Source organism: Octopus bimaculoides, chromosome 10, assembly GCF_046866305.1.
Source record: "Octopus bimaculoides isolate indiv1 chromosome 10, ASM4686630v1, whole genome shotgun sequence".
In the NCBI taxonomy this organism is placed as follows: domain Eukaryota; kingdom Metazoa; phylum Mollusca; class Cephalopoda; order Octopoda; family Octopodidae; genus Octopus; species Octopus bimaculoides.
Genome location: NC_142937.1, coordinates 16,774,831 through 16,793,399, shown reverse-complemented (window position 1 = coordinate 16,793,399; position 18,569 = coordinate 16,774,831). Strand labels below are relative to the sequence as shown.

Below are 18,569 nucleotides of genomic sequence, written 5' to 3'. Positions count from 1 at the left end.
ACCAATGAAAGTGTTTATAGGCAAGACAAAAGGAGCTAAGAGGAGCCCTTCTAACTGAAGGAGAGAAAGAGACAGAGAGAGAGGATTTTAGGCATATGTAATGTTACTTTTGCAACAATTTTTACTTAAACTTTCATTAGTGTTGTAACCTCATTAGTGTTTTAACTCAAAGTTTCATTCATGCTTTAAGTGAAAATTGTTATTTTTCTCTTTATGAATTACTGTATCACACAAATGTGTAATTATGATCTTTTGGAAGTGAACACCACATGCTTTTTAAATACATTGACTTATTGTATCACTTAGGCCAGTAGAAGTCCACATTTCTGTTTGTACAAGGAATGCTATTATTTTAAATTTATTGTAGTCTCCCATTTATCTTTTATTTGTTTCAGCCCTTGGACTGCAGCTATGCTGGGGCATCAGCCTGAAGAGTTTAGCCAAATAAATTGATGCCCTGTATACTAAATTTTAAAATCTGGTACCTATTCTATTGATCTCTTGGATTGAACTGTTAAGTTATGGGGTATGTAAATGGATACCAGTTGTCAAGTGGGGAAAAGCAGGGCACAAATACACACACATTATGGCCTTACACACAGTTTCTGGATACAAAATTCACTCACGAAGCATCAGTTGGGTAGGAGCTATAGTAGGTGCTGCACAGTGGGATTAAAAACCCCAAACCACAAGGTTGGGAAGTGAACTTCTTAACTACACAGCCATGTCGGCACTTAATGGCCTCAACCAAAATTACTGAAACTAGTAAAGATGTAAAGTAAATTAATACAAATATAGGCATACATAAGTGAGCATATGCATGGCCTAGTACATTTGTCCCAGACATCTCAGAGGGGGCCTCCCAAATTTCTGATGATGGGAAGGAGCCTCCAATCACTTACTAGGACAAGGGGAAGAGAAAGGGTAAAGTAACCTTGTTTCACTTTGCTAAATTTCTGCTGCCAGTTCTGAGCGTACACACATCTAAATAGGGACAAACATTGAAGTAACCACTATGTGACCGTTAACCTGCTAGAAATAGCAGCTAAATCTCCCTCAACCAACACCCTACATATGGATACGCAGAACACACTGGATAACTTAGACCTACATATCCGTAAAAGAAAAAAAAAACGGGAAAGAAACAGCTGGAATGCTCGTGGTTAGAGAGCTACTCGATCAAGGCTGAACTGGGGTTATCCCTCCTCCAGGAATAACCGCGTTAAACCCCGAATGTTTATGACCAGAAGCATTCATTTTTATTGATCATTTGTTATGTATTTTATGGGAGGAAAATAACCGTTATGGCGTTCCTGGTTTTCCCAGAAGGATTAAGTGAAATAGTTGGAACTGAGAACTGAACTCGGATCACTCACGGACTTGGTTTGTCAGGAGTTATCAAGTTGCACTATTCACGGACAAGCACTCAAACACATTTTAGATACAAATATATGAGTAAATGATGATTATGATGACAATAAGATAAAGAGCAAAGCTTGATGACGATAACGAAGGTGATGATGAATGACGATAAGACGAAAAAGGAAACTTGGTGACCATAATGATGATGATGGTGGCAGTGGTGACATTCATGACGACGACAGCAACAACTGGCAGTGGTTGTGGCGGAATGAATGAGAACTAGGTTTGCATTTATAACATTTGTTGCAGGTTGGGGCTACCGTAGAATTTATTCTCAAAATGAATTACACACACTAATGTAACTAACGTTTGATATTTCGATTGAACAACGGCTGCATTGCGCGTGGTGAGCTACGATTGGTTGAACGTCTCGACCAATGAAGAGCTTCCATCTGTCTTCATCACATGTCCTCCCCCTCACCTCCACCTCTCTCTAACAAATATCGCTACAAAACCCTCTTGGCCTTCAGTCGGCGCCGTGGTTTCAATTTGACGCAAGTGTCTGCTCGACCCCCAAAAAGAAAAAATTTTTTTTTAAAACAAACCAATAAATAATAAAAAAAATATGGAGCGCCTTACGCTATCCGGAGGGCTTTTCTTAGTTTTAGTTGCTCTTTCTAATGCGAAAGTGTATTTCAAAGAAGAATTCATTGGTGAGTAACAAACTTTCTCTTTTTTTAAATCCCTCTTCATCATCAACAACATTAACATCGTTGTTACCATCATCGCATTATTTTAATTATTTGGGGACGACGGGCAATATTACTTGTGTCAATATTGTTCCCTTATTTTTACTGCAGTTTCAGATATTCCACTTAGTTGAACGAGAATAAAACGATTTAACTAAATTAAAAATCTCAATTGGAAGCTAGGGATTGAAATATATATTTTGGAAACAGATATTGCCTTGCTTGTTGAGAAAAAAAAAACCGAAATGAAAAATACACAGATAAATTAAAAAAATAAAAAATCCATACGTTGATTTTGTTTTCATTAATTACATCCTCAGTTGTATTGAGAGGAGCTTAGAATATGAAAAAATGTGCTCAATCCAGTTCTTTTTATTGAAGATTTTATTTAGTCTAGAAAAATGGCTTTGACCTGGAATCGAAACCTCTTTGCAGTCTGTAGCAGGACTCGGTTCCATGGATTAGCAGTTTTATTGACACTTTGATTATTATTTTTTTTTAAATAAAAGAAGCTAAAAGTTGTTTGCAATGTTTCATGAAATATAATTTCAAAATGTCCATAAACGCCTTCCTTTTAACGCTCATTAAATGTAAATCTACGATGATCTCTAACTTGGGTCTAATATTAATAGTAATGTTTTTATTCTAATCATAAGTCATATCGATCTCAGTACCTGATTGGTACTTTATTTTATTTACAACGTAAGACTAATAGCTACAGATTGCCTCAGCGGGATTTGAACCCCTGAACAATAAAGCTGAAAGAAATGCCATTAGGAGTTTTGTTCGAGGCTCTAATGATTCTGTCAATCCAATGTATGCCTTTCTTTTATTGGCCACAAGGGCCCAAAACATTGAGGACAACCCACAAGGGACGACCCTAATGATGTTAATAGCTACTACTCCACCTGCTAGGAATAGCAAACGTCTTTGAATCACTATCTTAAAAAAAAACACATTGAACACTAACCCTTAAAATATATGGTAGAGATTTTTGAAAAATTTCAATCTCCCCCCCCCCAAGCAGGCTATTTACATGCTAGAAATAACAGCCAAATCTCACAAAACTAGGGTTAGGGTTAGGTTTACCCTGTGGATCTATATAAAAACCGGGGGGGGGGGGATCGAAATTTTGAAATTGAGATTTTTGAAAAAAAAATTTCAGAATCGGAATCTCCATAGCCTAAAACGTGGGATTCCGTAAAAAAAATAATAAATAAAACAAGGGAGGAAAGCTTCAGATTACATATAGTCCATCTGGACCAAATATATAATAAAAGGGTGGTCATGGCTGGAACGCCTATCAACGTAGGTTCAGTTAAACAGCGGCAGTAATAATATTAGTCTTCATATGCAATTCAATGATAGGCTGGAGAAACTGCCAGAAAACTCAAAAGCCATGTGTGTGTGTGTGTTTCGGTATTTTCTCAGACTTCCAATTGCTGCTGATTATATGCATCTGTGTCTTCGGTTATGCAGAAAAATAGATATCTATTCAAAATACCCCGAATGTTATGTATTCGGTATTCTCGATCTTACGGTCCCAAATTCAAATTGGTAATCTAAGTTTATGTTCAGTTAGAATTTTATCTGGGTTTGTTCGTCTTTAAAAAAATCAATTAACGAAGCTAAGATTCCAAAGTAAAGAAAAGAAATATTAATGCTCTACCCTCGCAGTGAAACTCCAGCTCCTAAGGAATTGACCAACAACGAAATATGCATATATAAATACAAAAGTATATACACATTAGGTTCATATTAAGAAAAAAATTAATGAAGACTGTCGAAGCGATGATTCCTCCACGCCATGTATTAAATATACACTATTTTCTGTGTATGTTCCAAAAATTGGAACTGATTAAATAGCAACACTTGCAATATTTATGGTTATTCTGTCAGGGTTAGGAATTATTATTCTTACTCGATGGAGCGTTATTTGGTTAAGATTCTTTTTTGGAGTTAAAATCGCGCCGGGTTCGATAAAATGTGTTGAATTAAACTGATAATATAATACTATTCCCCGCCGGCAAAATTTCTGTCCCTGTTTTTTTTTGTTAGACATTATCATTGCTGATGTGTCAGAAATATGCTGCTAGGTTATTTCATTCAACCACCATATCACTTCCTCCACTCTTGGAAATTATTCTCTCTCTATCCTGTTCGACGCAACTGTCATATTCTTTAATAATTAATTTCTGCGAATCATTGGAAATAGAAAGGTAGAAAAAGAATTAGAAATAATTCTGAAGGTATTGCGCTGATGCTGGTGTATTAGAACTTTTTTTTCCAGTACGGTTAAACCATCTGGGAAAAGAAGTGGGGGAATACAGACCATGCAGTATATTTTGGGCTTTTTTTGTCTAATTTGCCCTGATTAGATCAAAACATTAAAAAATACTTATTGCCGGGTTGTGTAGGTCTCGGTAGTGCCATAATGGTTTATTTGATGGAGATTTTTCTTGTAAATGCTCTTTATCATTACAGATTAGATATAAGTAGGTTATAGTTGTCTGATTTTGTTCCTTCTGTCTAAAACAAGTTTTTGCCGAATAGAGGTCGGCTTTACGGGTATGTGTTGCCGTCCATCTTTTCTCTGAACTATGTCAACCACTCTGGGCCACCAATTCTGGTGGCTGATCTCACTAGCATTTACGTTTGGAACAAAATGCGGATATATCTGAAGCGGCATGTGGTCTTTCTTATCGGTTTCTACATGATTTTTTTTTCTGTAGTTTATCTGATACATGTGAGCATATCTGGATTTACATTTGTTTTTTGTTTCCTATACTCTAGATATAATTTGATTCCATGCCAACCCTGCTTTTATTCTTGAATTAATATCCACGTGTGTAAGAATGAATGCGTCTGCCACAGTCTTCTCCCTCAGCAGACCTCCCTTGGTGCAGCCAGCTGCATTGCAGTTTGTTTCAGTGATTGCTAGTTTGTGCCTTTATTTTATCTCTGCCAAGACCAGTGAAGAATTTATGCAATGTTGGGGACTTTAGTTGTTTTCCTTACAAAATTTGATACTAATTTGTAGCCCGGAATTCTAAAATTATTTTTAAACCCTGACCGGTACTCGATAACACCGTTTAAAAATTTTGCATTCTAAATAAAATATGAGGGTTAACTATGTAAGAAATAAGGTTTGGCTTTATGGCATATCAGTTAATCCTTGTTAGCAGATGAAATATTTATCTCGCGCAGTATTTAAATGTTATTTCGGTAATGCTTTAACCTACACACTACACTTGAATAGAAATTATACACATTTTAATGGTAATAAATATTTTCTCAAGAAAAATTGGCTGTTATCGCCATATCTGCTTTCTATATCGGATTGCTTTACCGAAAGAAATCCGTAGCTTGCATATTTTTCCATACAAATACGGGTTGGGTTGCGCATATGTAATATAAGGAGTTGAAAAACTTCATTTTCTATTGCACGGTTGTTTACTCGAAGTTTTTCAACTCCTCTCCTATTACATGTGAGACTCTGCCGGACTTGTATTTAGTGTACAGAGTGGTCTCTTGGGGTATTTTCCCCTGTAACATAATTACTGATATTGTTACATGTTTATTTTATTTCAAGCTTGTAGCCACTGACATATATAGTAGGGGGCGTGGGCAAAATAGTTTCTTTTTAAGGTCACGTGAAAATGTCAATTCATTTACCTGGTTAACTTGTAACACTGCTTTCAAAGTTTTGTACTTTTTTCTGTCTTTTGCTTTTACTAAATTTTGGGCTTTGGTGGAGAGGGTTTCAAAATAATTAATTCGACAAATTAATTGTTGAATCAAAAGTGATAGGTATTAGTTCCCAACGACAATTATAGAAAGCTTGTTTTAAAAGTTCTAGATTGTACTAGTGGTGCTATTTCGTCTTCATTTCTTATGGTAAACTTTAAGACCACCCCCTTATTTTTTTCTGGAAAAGGATTTTTTTAAAGTTACAATAGCACTTACTTTTCTATTTCAGATGATTCTTGGCGATCAAAATGGGTCGACTCAATATACAAAGGCAGTGATCAAGGAAAATTTGAAATATCAGCAGGAAAATTTTATGGTGATGCTGTCAAAGACAAAGGTATGCTCAATAAGAATTTTATAACTCCATATACAATATATCCATATTTCACCCATGGATAATGCTGTCACTAATTTTTGTTTTCCAAATTTTTATTTTGCCCATGCTGTCATTGTAATATTTTTTTCTAAATCCTATTTGCAGGCTTGAAAACATCACAAGATGCTAAATTCTATGGAATTTCAGCTAAACTTGATAAATTCAGCAATGAAAACGAACCACTTGTTCTCCAGTTTACAGTGAAACATGAACAGAATATTGACTGTGGTGGTGGCTACATCAAATTGTACGGTGATGATATTGATCAGAAAAATCTCCATGGCGATTCTCCATACCTCATTATGTTTGGTGAATACAAATTCCATTTCTACGTGTGTGTGTGTGTGTGTGTGTTACAAATGATTTGAACTGGTCTGTTAAGGTGATGTTATTTATACTAATGGTAGTTAAAACTATAAACAGGTGCAGGTCTGGCTGTGTGGTAAGAAGTTTATTTCCCAATCATATGGTTCTGAGTTCAGTCCCACTAATACTAATATCTAATGTTTGACTGAACAAAGCCTTTGTGAGTGGATTTGGTTGATGGAAACTGAAAGAAAACTTGTGTCTTTCTCACGCCAGTGCTTGTCAACCAGTCCCTGTAACTTAGAGACTGATACATGAAGTGCCAGGCTTTAAGAAAAACATGTACAGGGGATGTTGATTTGTTTGACAATAACTCAAGTAGTGCCCCAACATGACCAGTCTAATTACTAAAATTCGTGAAAGAATCAGTATTCTCTGATCTAATAAACTGACGGATAGTCATGCAGAGATCTCTCTACATTAATGGAAAGCCTTCAGCAACCATGCGAACTGACCACATTTATGCTGTTTTCATGAAATTTACATGAGGCATGTCTATGAATTGTAAACAAGTTCTGGCTCACCTTTAGACCTGAATGCTGGAAGGTAAAATTTATAAACTTCATAAGCATTGTACACAGCAGCTAACTAGCTATACATTTTAGTGCCAAGACCTGGAAGTAATTTATGCTGATGGTAAATTTAAGTAGCTTTCATAGTTTATTAACACATTCTCTGAATTCATGGATAACTATAATGGTTAAAGTTCTAGTTTCACTAACTCTCCAAGTTCATATTGATGTTTGTATCAAAGAATAGTAAATTTTATATAACTTTGTCATAAATTCTTTTTAGTTTTGGTACTTGTATCTCGTAAGCATTATCATGCTTCACTTAATTGAAGACATATTGAAAAAAGTTTTTATTATAGAAATAGACTCAAATAGTTGTATTTGAGGGTGAGGGATCACGAAGAATAGAAGAGTGGTTTCTTTCTGTTACTTGTACTGTATAGCATCTATGTCTAAGACATTTGACTCTCAGTAACTTGCTTCACTATGCTAGTTTTGGGAAAGAGTAATATAGTATTCTAAACAGCTGAAGAGTGAAGGTTTTCTTGTGAGTGTGAGACATATTCAGAGGAATGATCATGGAAGAAAATTAATTGTTGTATAAGAGGTGTTTGCAACTTGAAATCCTAAATGTCCTTGTTGGTCATCTATATATATAAAAATGAGAATGTGTGTGTGTGTGTGTGTGAATCCCTAAAACTCGAGAACTATGCAACCAATTTTATTCAAATTTTACAGATGCCTTACTTAGGGTTCCAGTTGTGTTTTAGTCAAAAAAAAATTTTAACTTCTTGCAGAGTTCGAGCCCACGGCAACATAATATCTCCTCCACTATTTAAGTATTACGTGTCAAAAGTGAAACAAAAACACTCATGTCAAATACTTTAAAAATGAAACTATTCTAACTGAAACAATCACATTTCGATACTGTAATGACAAATACTTTCAGAGAGAGAGAAAAAGAGAAAGAGAGAGAGAGAGATGTATATGTACACGTATATGCATAGATATATATATATATATATATATATATATATATAGATATAGATCTATATGCATACATGTATATGTATACATATGTGTAGATGTATGTATATATATATATATATATATATATATATATATATATATAGATGTACATGTAATATGTACATATATATACATGCATACATATATACACCCATCACACACATGCACACAAACACACACATTAGTGATTTGTTTTCTTATCCAAACTACATCAAAAGTACTGAACGGATCTTTATGAAATTTGGAAATTATATTCTATGCATAACGGCCATAACTCCCATGAAAATTCATATATTTTGATGTTGATGAAATTTTAACCCGAACATAACAGATGAGCATTATTTGTAATTCAACGGTACAACAGTGTAAGACTACCCTTTCAAATATACTTACATTGTGATTTCTGCAATGTGGTGCATAAATTGTCAAGTAAATGAGATGCATCTTTGCCTCCACTGATTCACTTGCAAAGTGTTGAGTAAAATTATTTCGTTGCAGACCTCCTTTGAGTCTTTTTATTATCACTGCGACACACATAGTCCCCAGTTGGTAACATTGAGTTCAAGGCCTTCCTAGATGAGAGACTGGCATTCCACTTAATGTCTATGTTCCATGCTGGCATGGATTGGAGAGTTATTAATGTAGAAATATGGTATCGTAGCTACTAAACGTCTACACGGCGTTTTTAGATTTCATTATTCTCTTTAACCCGGGCAAAGCCGGGTATTTCTGCTAGTATATTAATAAATAGAGCAGAAGCTTATTTATAGCAGTGTTTCTCAAATGATTTTGCCATTGGTGCCTATTTTACTCTATGGAATCCTCATATTCATTCACTTTTTTTAAAAATATATATAAAAAAAACCCAGCTTATTTTTATAACTAAACGTTATTAGGAATTGTATTAAAAAATTAAGATATTTAAACCTTCCATCAAAATTTCATGTTAATTTCCGTTTCAAACATCAGTTGAATAATTTTAATAGACTCTTATTTTCAAAATTTGTTGAAAAAATACTGTATATTTCAACAAAAATATAACAGAAGATAAAGATGAGTATATTACTAATTACTGGGGTTAATATAATTGCTGAAATTCCTCAATAGTGGTGCTTTAACTTTGCCTTGGTCTAGTGACAGAAATTTGTACAAGAAACTAACATGTCTGTTAACAATAATGAATGTATTATATATCTCCAGGTCCTGATATCTGCGGTCCTGGCACAAAGAAAGTACATGTCATCTTCAACTACAAAGGAAAGAACTTGTTGACTAAAAAAGATATCCGATGCAAGGTGAGGGTGCAAAGCTTAATAATTTTTATATTTGTCAAGAAAATTTTTTTTTTTTTTGATTATTTGGCATCTGTACAAATTGCTGATCAAATTCATTTGAAATTATTACAGGATGATGTTTATACCCACTTGTACACCTTGATAGTAAAACCAGACAACACTTACGAAGTGAAAATTGATAACGAGAAAGTTGAAAGTGGCGATTTGGAATCTGATTGGGACTTCTTGCCACCCAAGAAAATCAAGGTAACTTATTCTTCTTGTTGATCAGTTGTATGTTTCACAGTTATTTTGTTTTAGAATTCTTCAATAGCAATACCACAAACACTTGTAGTTACTGCAACAACAATAATATATATATATATATATATGCAGTTGAGTGTATGTCCGATCATAGAGGGCACAATGGTTTTGCATATGCATTATGGACGACTCGTCAGACTCTAGTAGCAAAGGCCATATAGCTTTTCAAACTGTGGAGGTAGAATTCTGTTACGGTCAGTTAATAAACAATTCGGTTCAGCGATGACCGATTACCTTAGACTAGTTCAATTAGCAGTCCATATGGGCTAAAATGGTGAATGTGCAATTCTGCCTTTAGGTTGCTTCTAGTTTGTGCCATGGTTGCTGCTGCTGTTGCCGATGGTCATGTGGTTGCTGTCATTGGTAATACTAGGTGTGGGACTGGTAGCTTTGCAGGTGTTGGCGTCCATGCTGGTGTTTCTGTCAGTGTTGTTGGATGAGCCATTGCTGCTATTACTATGGTTGCTAGGTCTGGGTACCATCACAACCTTATAAATGATTTCCTCGGCCTTGCATTGGTCCCCCACTGGGCAGTCATTGTACTCCCTACATGAGCAACCTCCCCCCCCCCCCCCCCGCGTTTTATGGATGTTTGCTAATATACTTTTCATGGTGGGTGTGCAATAAAAGCTCCATTCCTGTATGTCTGAAGTGTTTGTCTACTATCCTGAGGAATATTCTTCCCACATGAGTCTTTACATTGACTGAGAAGGGTGGGGCAAACCAAACGATGTTGCAGAGATGCAGTCCTTAAACCTACTGGACGTCAGTGCCTCGTAATAGGTGGCTGTGGTGTCAAACATTTCTTGGCTTGAGGATAAGTTCGAGATCCTCTTGCTGACTCCCTTCACTAAATTCTTGAATATGATAGTGGGGTTGGCAGGAGGCTGTGTTGATGTAGGACAGCTTCTCGTTTGGTGTGCAGTAGGGCCTGTGTGTACTGGAGCCCAAGTCTAGAGTGACATCTGGGAAGTCCATGCTGGTGAGGTTGATCTCAATAGTTGACTCCCAGGCAGCCTAGGGCACTAATCGGGTCCTTTCTAAGCCTGTTATGTGTGTGCCTGTTGGCTCTTAGAGGCAGCCAGGGCATCATCTGTTTCAAATTTTTGAAAAGGCTAGCAATTATGGGGGAATGGTTAAGTCGATTACATCAACCTTAGTGCTCAACTGGTACTTATTTTATCAATTCCAAATGGGTGAAAGGTAAACTTTGTGTCAATTCTGCTAGTTTACTGCCCATTATTTATATATGTTATGTGTAAACTCACCCAGCCAGATTTAGTGAAAAGAGATGTTTATCAGTTTTAGAGCATTGTGTAGAAATTCCTTATGGCTCCTTCTGATTGTTTGACTTGGTACAGGTTTTGACTAAGTGTTTTAGTGCATAGCTACGACCAGAAGTCAGGATCACACTACTTAGGTATTTTGAATGTTATTTCATCCATTTATCTTGATACAACTGGATGATTCAGTTGAAAAGAATGGTCAGTGCTTCTGTTGAATGTTAGGTGAATTCGATGAATGTTTGTAACTTGTTAATCAAATGCTTTGCTGTACAAGATAACAAGGCTTTCAATTTCTCTCTAAAAGTACTTTTAAGATTCTTTACTATGTTGACTTGGTAAATGTTATCAATTTTCTCTACTGGTTCCCTCTTGATGTTGAAGTACTGGATTGACAGCATGTTGAAATGTTTAGGACTTTAAATACCTTTCTTGAATCTAATTTTACACCACTGGTGACAACCTTTAAAATATAAACCCTACTTATGTTTCCACTGTTACTTTGTATATCAATATGAGCTGCATCTCTGATTGCTCAGGGCATTTATTTATTTTTCCACTTAGGATCCCAGTGCAAAGAAACCAGAAGATTGGGATGATCGTGAGAAAATGGATGACCCTGATGACAAAAAACCTGATGATTGGGATCAACCTGAACACATTCCTGACCCCGATGCCAAGAAACCTGATGATTGGGATGATGATATGGATGGAGAATGGGAACCCCCTATGATTGATAACCCAGCTTACAAAGTAAGTTGTCATTAAGAGTTCAGATTGTGTAAATGTACACTTTGATATCTCAGCTTGATAACCTTTCAGTTTTTGACATGGTGACTGATATTGTTCTTTACAGGGTGAATGGAAACCCAAGCAGATTGATAATCCCAGCTACAAGGGCGAATGGATCCACCCAGAAATTGATAACCCAGACTATTCTCCTGACACAAATCTCTACAAATACACTAGCATTGGTGCTGTAGGCTTTGACTTATGGCAGGTAAATATCTTTTAGCACTTATGGTCAACAACAAATTAATGATAACAACAAGGCACAATATCTGCCCTGAGCAGTCTCGTAGCTGTACATTCAAACCTTCCATATAACTGTTATGTCTAGTGATCAAAGGGTCATAACCAAGACTGGTAAGTCCTTCTAGATACTAGGCAAGTGGCTTACTATAAGAATATCCAGTACAGAAGTGTTTGCACTTGACACATCTTTACAATGCTGATGTATGTGGGGAAAATGTATGTAAAACGGTGTATTCTTTTATTTGTTTCAAGTCATTTTGACTGCGGCAATGCTGGAGCACTGCCTTTAGTTGAACAAATCGACCCTAGGACTTATTCTTCGTAAGCCCAGTACTTATTCTTTGTAAGCCTAGTACTTATTCTATCAGTCTCTTTTGCCAAACTGCTAAGTTTTGGGAACGTAAACACACCAACATTGGTTGCCAGGCAATGGTGGGGGGACATATACATACATACACACATGGCAGGCTTCTTTCAGTTTCCGCTTACCAAATCCACTCAAGGCTTTGGTCAGCCTCAGGTTGTAATAGAAGATACTTGCCCAGGGTGCCATGCAGTGGGACTGAACTTGAACCATGTGGTTGGGAAGCAAGCTTCTTACCACACAGCCATATCTGTGCCTATATATGTGTGTGTGTATGGAGGGTGCTTGTATGTTGTTACACAAATAGAAAACGAGTCTTTCCCAAATCCTAGCCAATTAGATGATTGGGTACACTGAATGTGGTCCTGGTTTTCTAAACACAAAAAGATGAGATGGTCATGGCTGGAATACCGTCAATCGCCAGTTTGATTAGGGACAATTATTAAATTAGACATCTTAGCTAAGTCATATGCACATGCACGCGCATATTTATATAGTATAACTTATATACTCTTTTATTCTTTTAATTGTTTGTCATTTGACTGCAGCCATGCTGGAGCACCGCCTTTAGTCGAGCAAATTGACCCCAGGACTTATTCTTTGTAAGCCTAGTACTTGTTCTATCGGTCACTTTTGCCGAACCGCTAGATTACAGGGATGTAAACACGCCAGCATTGGTTGTCAAGTGATGTTGAAGGGACAAGCACAGACACACACACACATATACATATATATATATATATACATACATACGACAGGCTTCTTTCAGTTTCCGTCTACCAAATCCACTCACAAGGCTTTGGTCAGCCTGAGGCTATAGTAGAAGACACTTGCCCAAGGTGCCACGCAGTGGGACTGAACTCAGAACCTTGTGGTTGGTAAGCAAGCTTCTTACCACACAGCCACATCTGTGCCCAATATATATATATATATATATATATATACATATATATATATATACAGAGAGAGAGAGAGAGAGAGAGAGAGAGGCACTTTTGAAAGGATGCTCTATTCTCTGATATAAAACCTATTTTTTATGGCATATACACTGTGTGGTAGTGGAGGACTGGTTGTTAGGTTGAAGCTGAAGAAATCATACCAAAAGCCAAATGAGGTGTATTTGCCAACCTGTCTTGGAGGGCTATGATTCTGAGTAAGAATTGACTCTAATTATAATGAGCTGTGCAAATAATGGTCAGAGAATTAGACAATGTTGGATTTTAGGAATGTAGTTCACTTTTTTTAATATTGATTGACTGGTTTATCAGTCTTTCTAATTACTGCTCATTCCTTTTCAGCAGCATTTTTTGTGTTTGTGCCTGGTATTTATGTATTTAGGTAAATGGGAACTGAAAAAAGGTTGTTGTATAATGTGTGCTTGTGAGTTTGTATTTCTCATATCTACACATGTTCATTTTCTGGTTTGTAAACCATGTTGATAGGATTGAGGTTCTTGTTTTATTACTCCTTGTGTTCAGGTTTACCTATACAATTGTTAATCACATGAAGTACAGTCCCACTGAGTGACATCGTGGACAAGTGTCTTTATAGATATATTTACATATAACTCTGTGTGCACATGCACTATAGGAATATTATGTAGGTATGTTTGCTTGATATAAATCAAACACATGAAATTGGTGTTGCTTTCCATGCTAGCATAGAGTGGGTGAGGCTTGCTGATTTTCTTTCTGTTGCCAAGCCTCCCTCCTTGTTTATCAAATAATTTTTTTTTTTTTTTTTTTAATTTTTTTTACTGGACCATTCTAATGTTATTGAAGACCTGCAGATGACATTTAAGTGCTTAATACACTCAAAACTTCTCGCTCTCTCACCCCACCCCTGCCACACACACACACACAACTGGCTTCTGTACAGCTTTTATACTGATAAGGTATTGGTTGAAATATTTTATTGGGCACATATTCTGGCATTTTGATTAAAAAAATTTTTTTATTTCATTAGGTTAAATCTGGAACCATCTTTGATAACATACATGTTAGTAACAGTGTTGCAGATGCACAAGAACATGCCAAAGAGACATGGGCAAAAACTAAGGTAATGTTGATTTCATTTTACCAAAGTTATTTACTGATATTTGGTAGTGTTGATAGATGATGCTTATTTGGCGACAGTTGCCAAAGATTAGTTATATAACATGAATATCACAAGAAGCTTACAATGTTTTTTGTGACCCCCTTCATCTTGGGTGTGAAATTTGACTTTTGTAAACAGGTTTTGATAGTAACTCGTTTAAGAAATGAAATGTGTATGTTAAATGATGTCATTAACTTGAGACTGTTGGTACTTACTGGTAAGATTGTGGTGGTGATGGTTGTTCAAACCTGTAGCTACGAGTTAGGTAGATATATTTCCTAATTTTTATTCTTTTATTACTTTAGGATCCTGAAAAGAAAATGAAAGACCAACAGGAAGAGGAAGAACGAAAAGTCCGAGAAGAAGAAGAAAAGAAAATGAAAGAGGATGGTTGGTTTCTATTTTTCAATTTTAAATTTATCTTTCATGTAGCAAATGTTTCAATGCAGATCTGAATCCTATTTAATTTTCACCTCAACAGTAATGATGACGGCAACAAGAGGAGTTGCACCCAAAAGGAGTGTAACGATTAAGAACTGTGCTGCATTCATTTGGCCAAATTGTTCGGTAATTTAGTTACTCTCTTAGTCCTGTAGTAATTTCTCATAAGTACTGCAGGAATTTGAAATTTGCTGATACAACGCCTGTGTTTGTCTCTCTATCATACTTTACTCTCAACACCTACCATAAAGATTCCTCCCTACCCATTGCAAAATACATTCCCACTCAGTTGCAGGAGCTTTTTCTTTGACTTGGAATTTACTTGGGTACCTCATAAGTGCTGGTACCATGAAAAGCACACAGTACATTCCATAAAGTAGTTGGCATTTGAAAGGGCATCCAGTTTATAAATCATTGTCACTGGATTCTAACTCACCAACCACCACCAAGCTCATGAATTGAAAGGAGAAATGAATCCAGAGAAATTCACTTGATAAAATGCAAAAAATAAACACCTGGTACAAACATGAAGTTCTTAAAATGAAGCTAATCATTCTTACTCAAAGAGAAGAATGCTTAGTTTTTGTTTTTGTTCTCTGAACAATTGAACTGTGGGTTATTTTGTGACAGCTGTAGATATGATATAAGACTTATGAAGGAGTGAATATGGTTGGGCACTTTTTACAGCTGGACTCATTGAGTGCATTGTCTAATTAGGTGTAAGCAAGTTTTCTTCCAATTTTATCTTCAGTTAATGTCTTATTTTTGTCTTTTAACATGGTTTTTAATCTTTAATTTTGAAGAAGCTGATAAGAAAAAAGATGAGGAGGAGGAAGACGAAGATGAAGATGAGGATGAAGAAGAGGAAGAAGAACCCAAAAAGGTAAGGTTTTTTTTTTACTTTTGTGAACTTGGTGAATACATGGATTTATTGAGCCTAAGTGAAGTTTTCCAAGTTATGTGAATTTCAAACATTTTGTCATGTTTGTATTCTACTGAGACTTATGACTTAATATGTTTGCCCATGATAATCTAGTTTTAAAATTAAACTCATTTTCTTGGGATCTGTGCTTGCAAGATTGTGATAAAGAAAGTAAGATTATTAAATATAATCTAAAATAATTCAGATTCAGGAGCACTTTTACTGATTTCCAAAAGTTTAATGATGATGAATTTTATCAACTACAGTTGTGAAGAGGATTTTGAGACAGTTTTGGTGTATCCTGTGTGTGGAAGTAGAAACTTTTATTTCTAAATGGATGATTTCCTTATTCACCAAACTTTTGGTATCCAGATTAAACCTGTGCTTAGTACTTTAGTTCAGAAATTTAAGTTCCTGGTTTGAATTCTGACTTATACATATATCCAGGAATAGGACCAGAGCTGAAAACAAAACAGTACAAGATATTGTACATATTGATCAATAGGTTGGAAGAGGAATCTGTGGAATCTCTTTGTGTTGTACTGGGGTAGATTTAGTCACTTACTCTTGCTCCTGCTGTGCCTACTAGTATGTTGGTCTGTAGTGAAGATTCATCAATCCTGAGTTAGGGCCAGATTTTGGTTAGCTTGAAAGCTTAGCAGTTGTATCAAATAGCTTTTTGGTGCTATTTCTGCTTAAAAACTATTTTTATGGGACTGGGCTGTATCACTGTGCCCTTGATCTCAACTTACAGGACCAGTGGATTGCTTTGTATTTGGCCTTTAATAGTTGATCTGTCCAACCTGAGTGGGTCTATCAAAAACTCCTGCCAGCATAGCTTTTGGTAGGAAGTGCTTCTGTATGACAGCAATCGAATGCAATATCTAAAGTTAGAAAAGAAAAAAAAGCTTCAGGGGAGATAATTAACTACTTATTTGTCAAGAAAATGCTTCAACAAAACTTACTGTTTTTCTTTTTGTTTCAGGATTCCCACGGTGGAGAATTGTAAAGCTGCTTGAGTTACATCACCAGTAACTTTCTTGTTTCTTTGGGAGGGGGAGGGTTTGGGCTGACTCCATGGGCTGGGATGGGTCAATTCATCATTCATGTGACAAGACTCTCTTTTAATTTGAAGATGACCGAAATTACATCAGTTGTGGCTCACAGTTAAAATATCTGTTTGAGAAAATATTGATGCTAAGCAGGATGTTGGGTTCCCCTGCAGCAGCAGCAGCAATGGTCTGTTGGAAGAATGGCAACAGGATTGGAACCTAAAATGTCTTCAAAGCTATTGAAAAATCTTGTCAATTCCATTTTCATGTGCACATCAAAACCGCCTGTGTTTGAAATGTACTTCGTTTTTACAAGCATGACATGAACTGACATGGTCTGTTTGCTGTTTTTTGTCCTGTTGTCACTTTGTTTTTCTTTTTTGTTTTTTATTATATATATTTTTTTTAATTTAAAACAAAAGGATGTAATATATGTAAATTTACAAATAAATAGCTGAGAAAGTTGTCAGACTTTCTCAAAGATAACCTCGTTGTTCTTATTTTTATGTTGCATTATTAGAAATGTTTTTGGGGGTTTTAGCCAACTCTTTGTTTGAAACATTATTTTACTATTTGATGAATTTTCTTTATGCTGCAGTCATGATCACATGGGTAAAATCTAGGACCATGTGGTTCTAGGTGTGATTCCAATGCACATCACTTTTTGACTACTGCTTTTTAGGGTGAAATTTGGTTGGACAAAATCCATGGAAGTTTGTGTTGCTTAAGTGTAAATTCCATATGGTAAATCAGGTTAAAGCAGGGTTTTAAGTCAGTTTCATTTGACAAAGATTGTAACTGAATTATGTGCTTGGGGCAATCAAATAATGTTGGCAGTATGCATGTCTAAGAAGAGCAGTCACAGTGGAAATAGCATATGCACACACAAAGAAAAAGGGATTCTCTGGCATTTCCCTAAATCTTAGCTTCAAGTGATGATGGTAGCATTGCTTTTATCAACACTGTTTGCTTCGTGTCATTAAAGCTGTGTGAACAGATTCCTTACTTGAAAAATAGGTGTGGGCCAGTGACAAGTAGGGGTATCTTACTGTAAAACAATGTTTCACTAACACTTCCTAGAATTGATGGGGGGATGTAATGAACAAAACAAATATTTTTATTCAACTGTTTCCATATCGGTCTATTATTGCACTTGCTCATGCTACCAATTTATAGAACAGTTCACTACAAGGAGCCTGTACATGGTTGTCTAAAATGCTATAAGTAGTAACCAAATTTCCTTCAAATACTTAGCCTTAAAAAAAGGGGGCAAGTGTATAAATACATTATTCTGAATAATAAAAGGCAGGACAGTTAACAGTTGACTTGTTTTTTATTAGTCTTAGATAGTTTAGTCAGGTTCTTTTTTTTTTTCTTTTTTTTTTTTTTTCCCCCCCTTGCTATACAACAGCATTTCATTAGACTTTTTCACTCATTGGACTAGTCCAGTAGGGCCAGAGGACAAACTGGAAGAAACCTCGTTTGCATTTGTATGTTACACTTGTCTTGATACTTGATGGTTGTAAGTGAGCATTGCCATCATACAAGTGATCATTTCCCATTTTACATGGAAATATTGTTTGGCCATGGAGAAATAACTTGCTTGGAAATGGATGAGAATTGGCAACAGGAA

General features: G+C 35.9%; 1 protein-coding gene across 1 annotated transcript; it reads left to right on the top strand.

The window, feature by feature from the left end:
* Window positions 1–1,890: 1,890 nt before the first annotated feature.
* Window positions 1,891–17,422, top strand: LOC106879949 (calreticulin). Its single transcript, XM_014929713.3, has 11 exons — window positions 1,891–2,075; window positions 6,091–6,198; window positions 6,343–6,546; window positions 9,345–9,439; window positions 9,551–9,685; window positions 11,590–11,778; window positions 11,882–12,025; window positions 14,390–14,482; window positions 14,827–14,911; window positions 15,766–15,845; window positions 16,870–17,422. The coding sequence occupies exons 1-11, from the start codon at window positions 1,988–1,990 to the stop codon at window positions 16,891–16,893; spliced, it is 1,245 nt and encodes a 414-aa protein (XP_014785199.1). The 5' UTR covers window positions 1,891–1,987; the 3' UTR covers window positions 16,894–17,422.
* Window positions 17,423–18,569: the final 1,147 nt, after the last annotated feature.

Coding starts and splice junctions, on each gene's coding strand:
- LOC106879949 (XM_014929713.3), top strand. CDS start 1,988: ATGGAGCGCCTTACGCTATCCGGAGGGCTTTTCTTAGTTTTAGTTGCT. Junction 14,483..14,826: donor AGACATGGGCAAAAACTAAG/GTAATGTTGATT, acceptor TTATTACTTTAG/GATCCTGAAAAGAAAATGAA. Junction 15,846..16,869: donor AGGAAGAAGAACCCAAAAAG/GTAAGGTTTTTT, acceptor TTTTTGTTTCAG/GATTCCCACGGTGGAGAATT.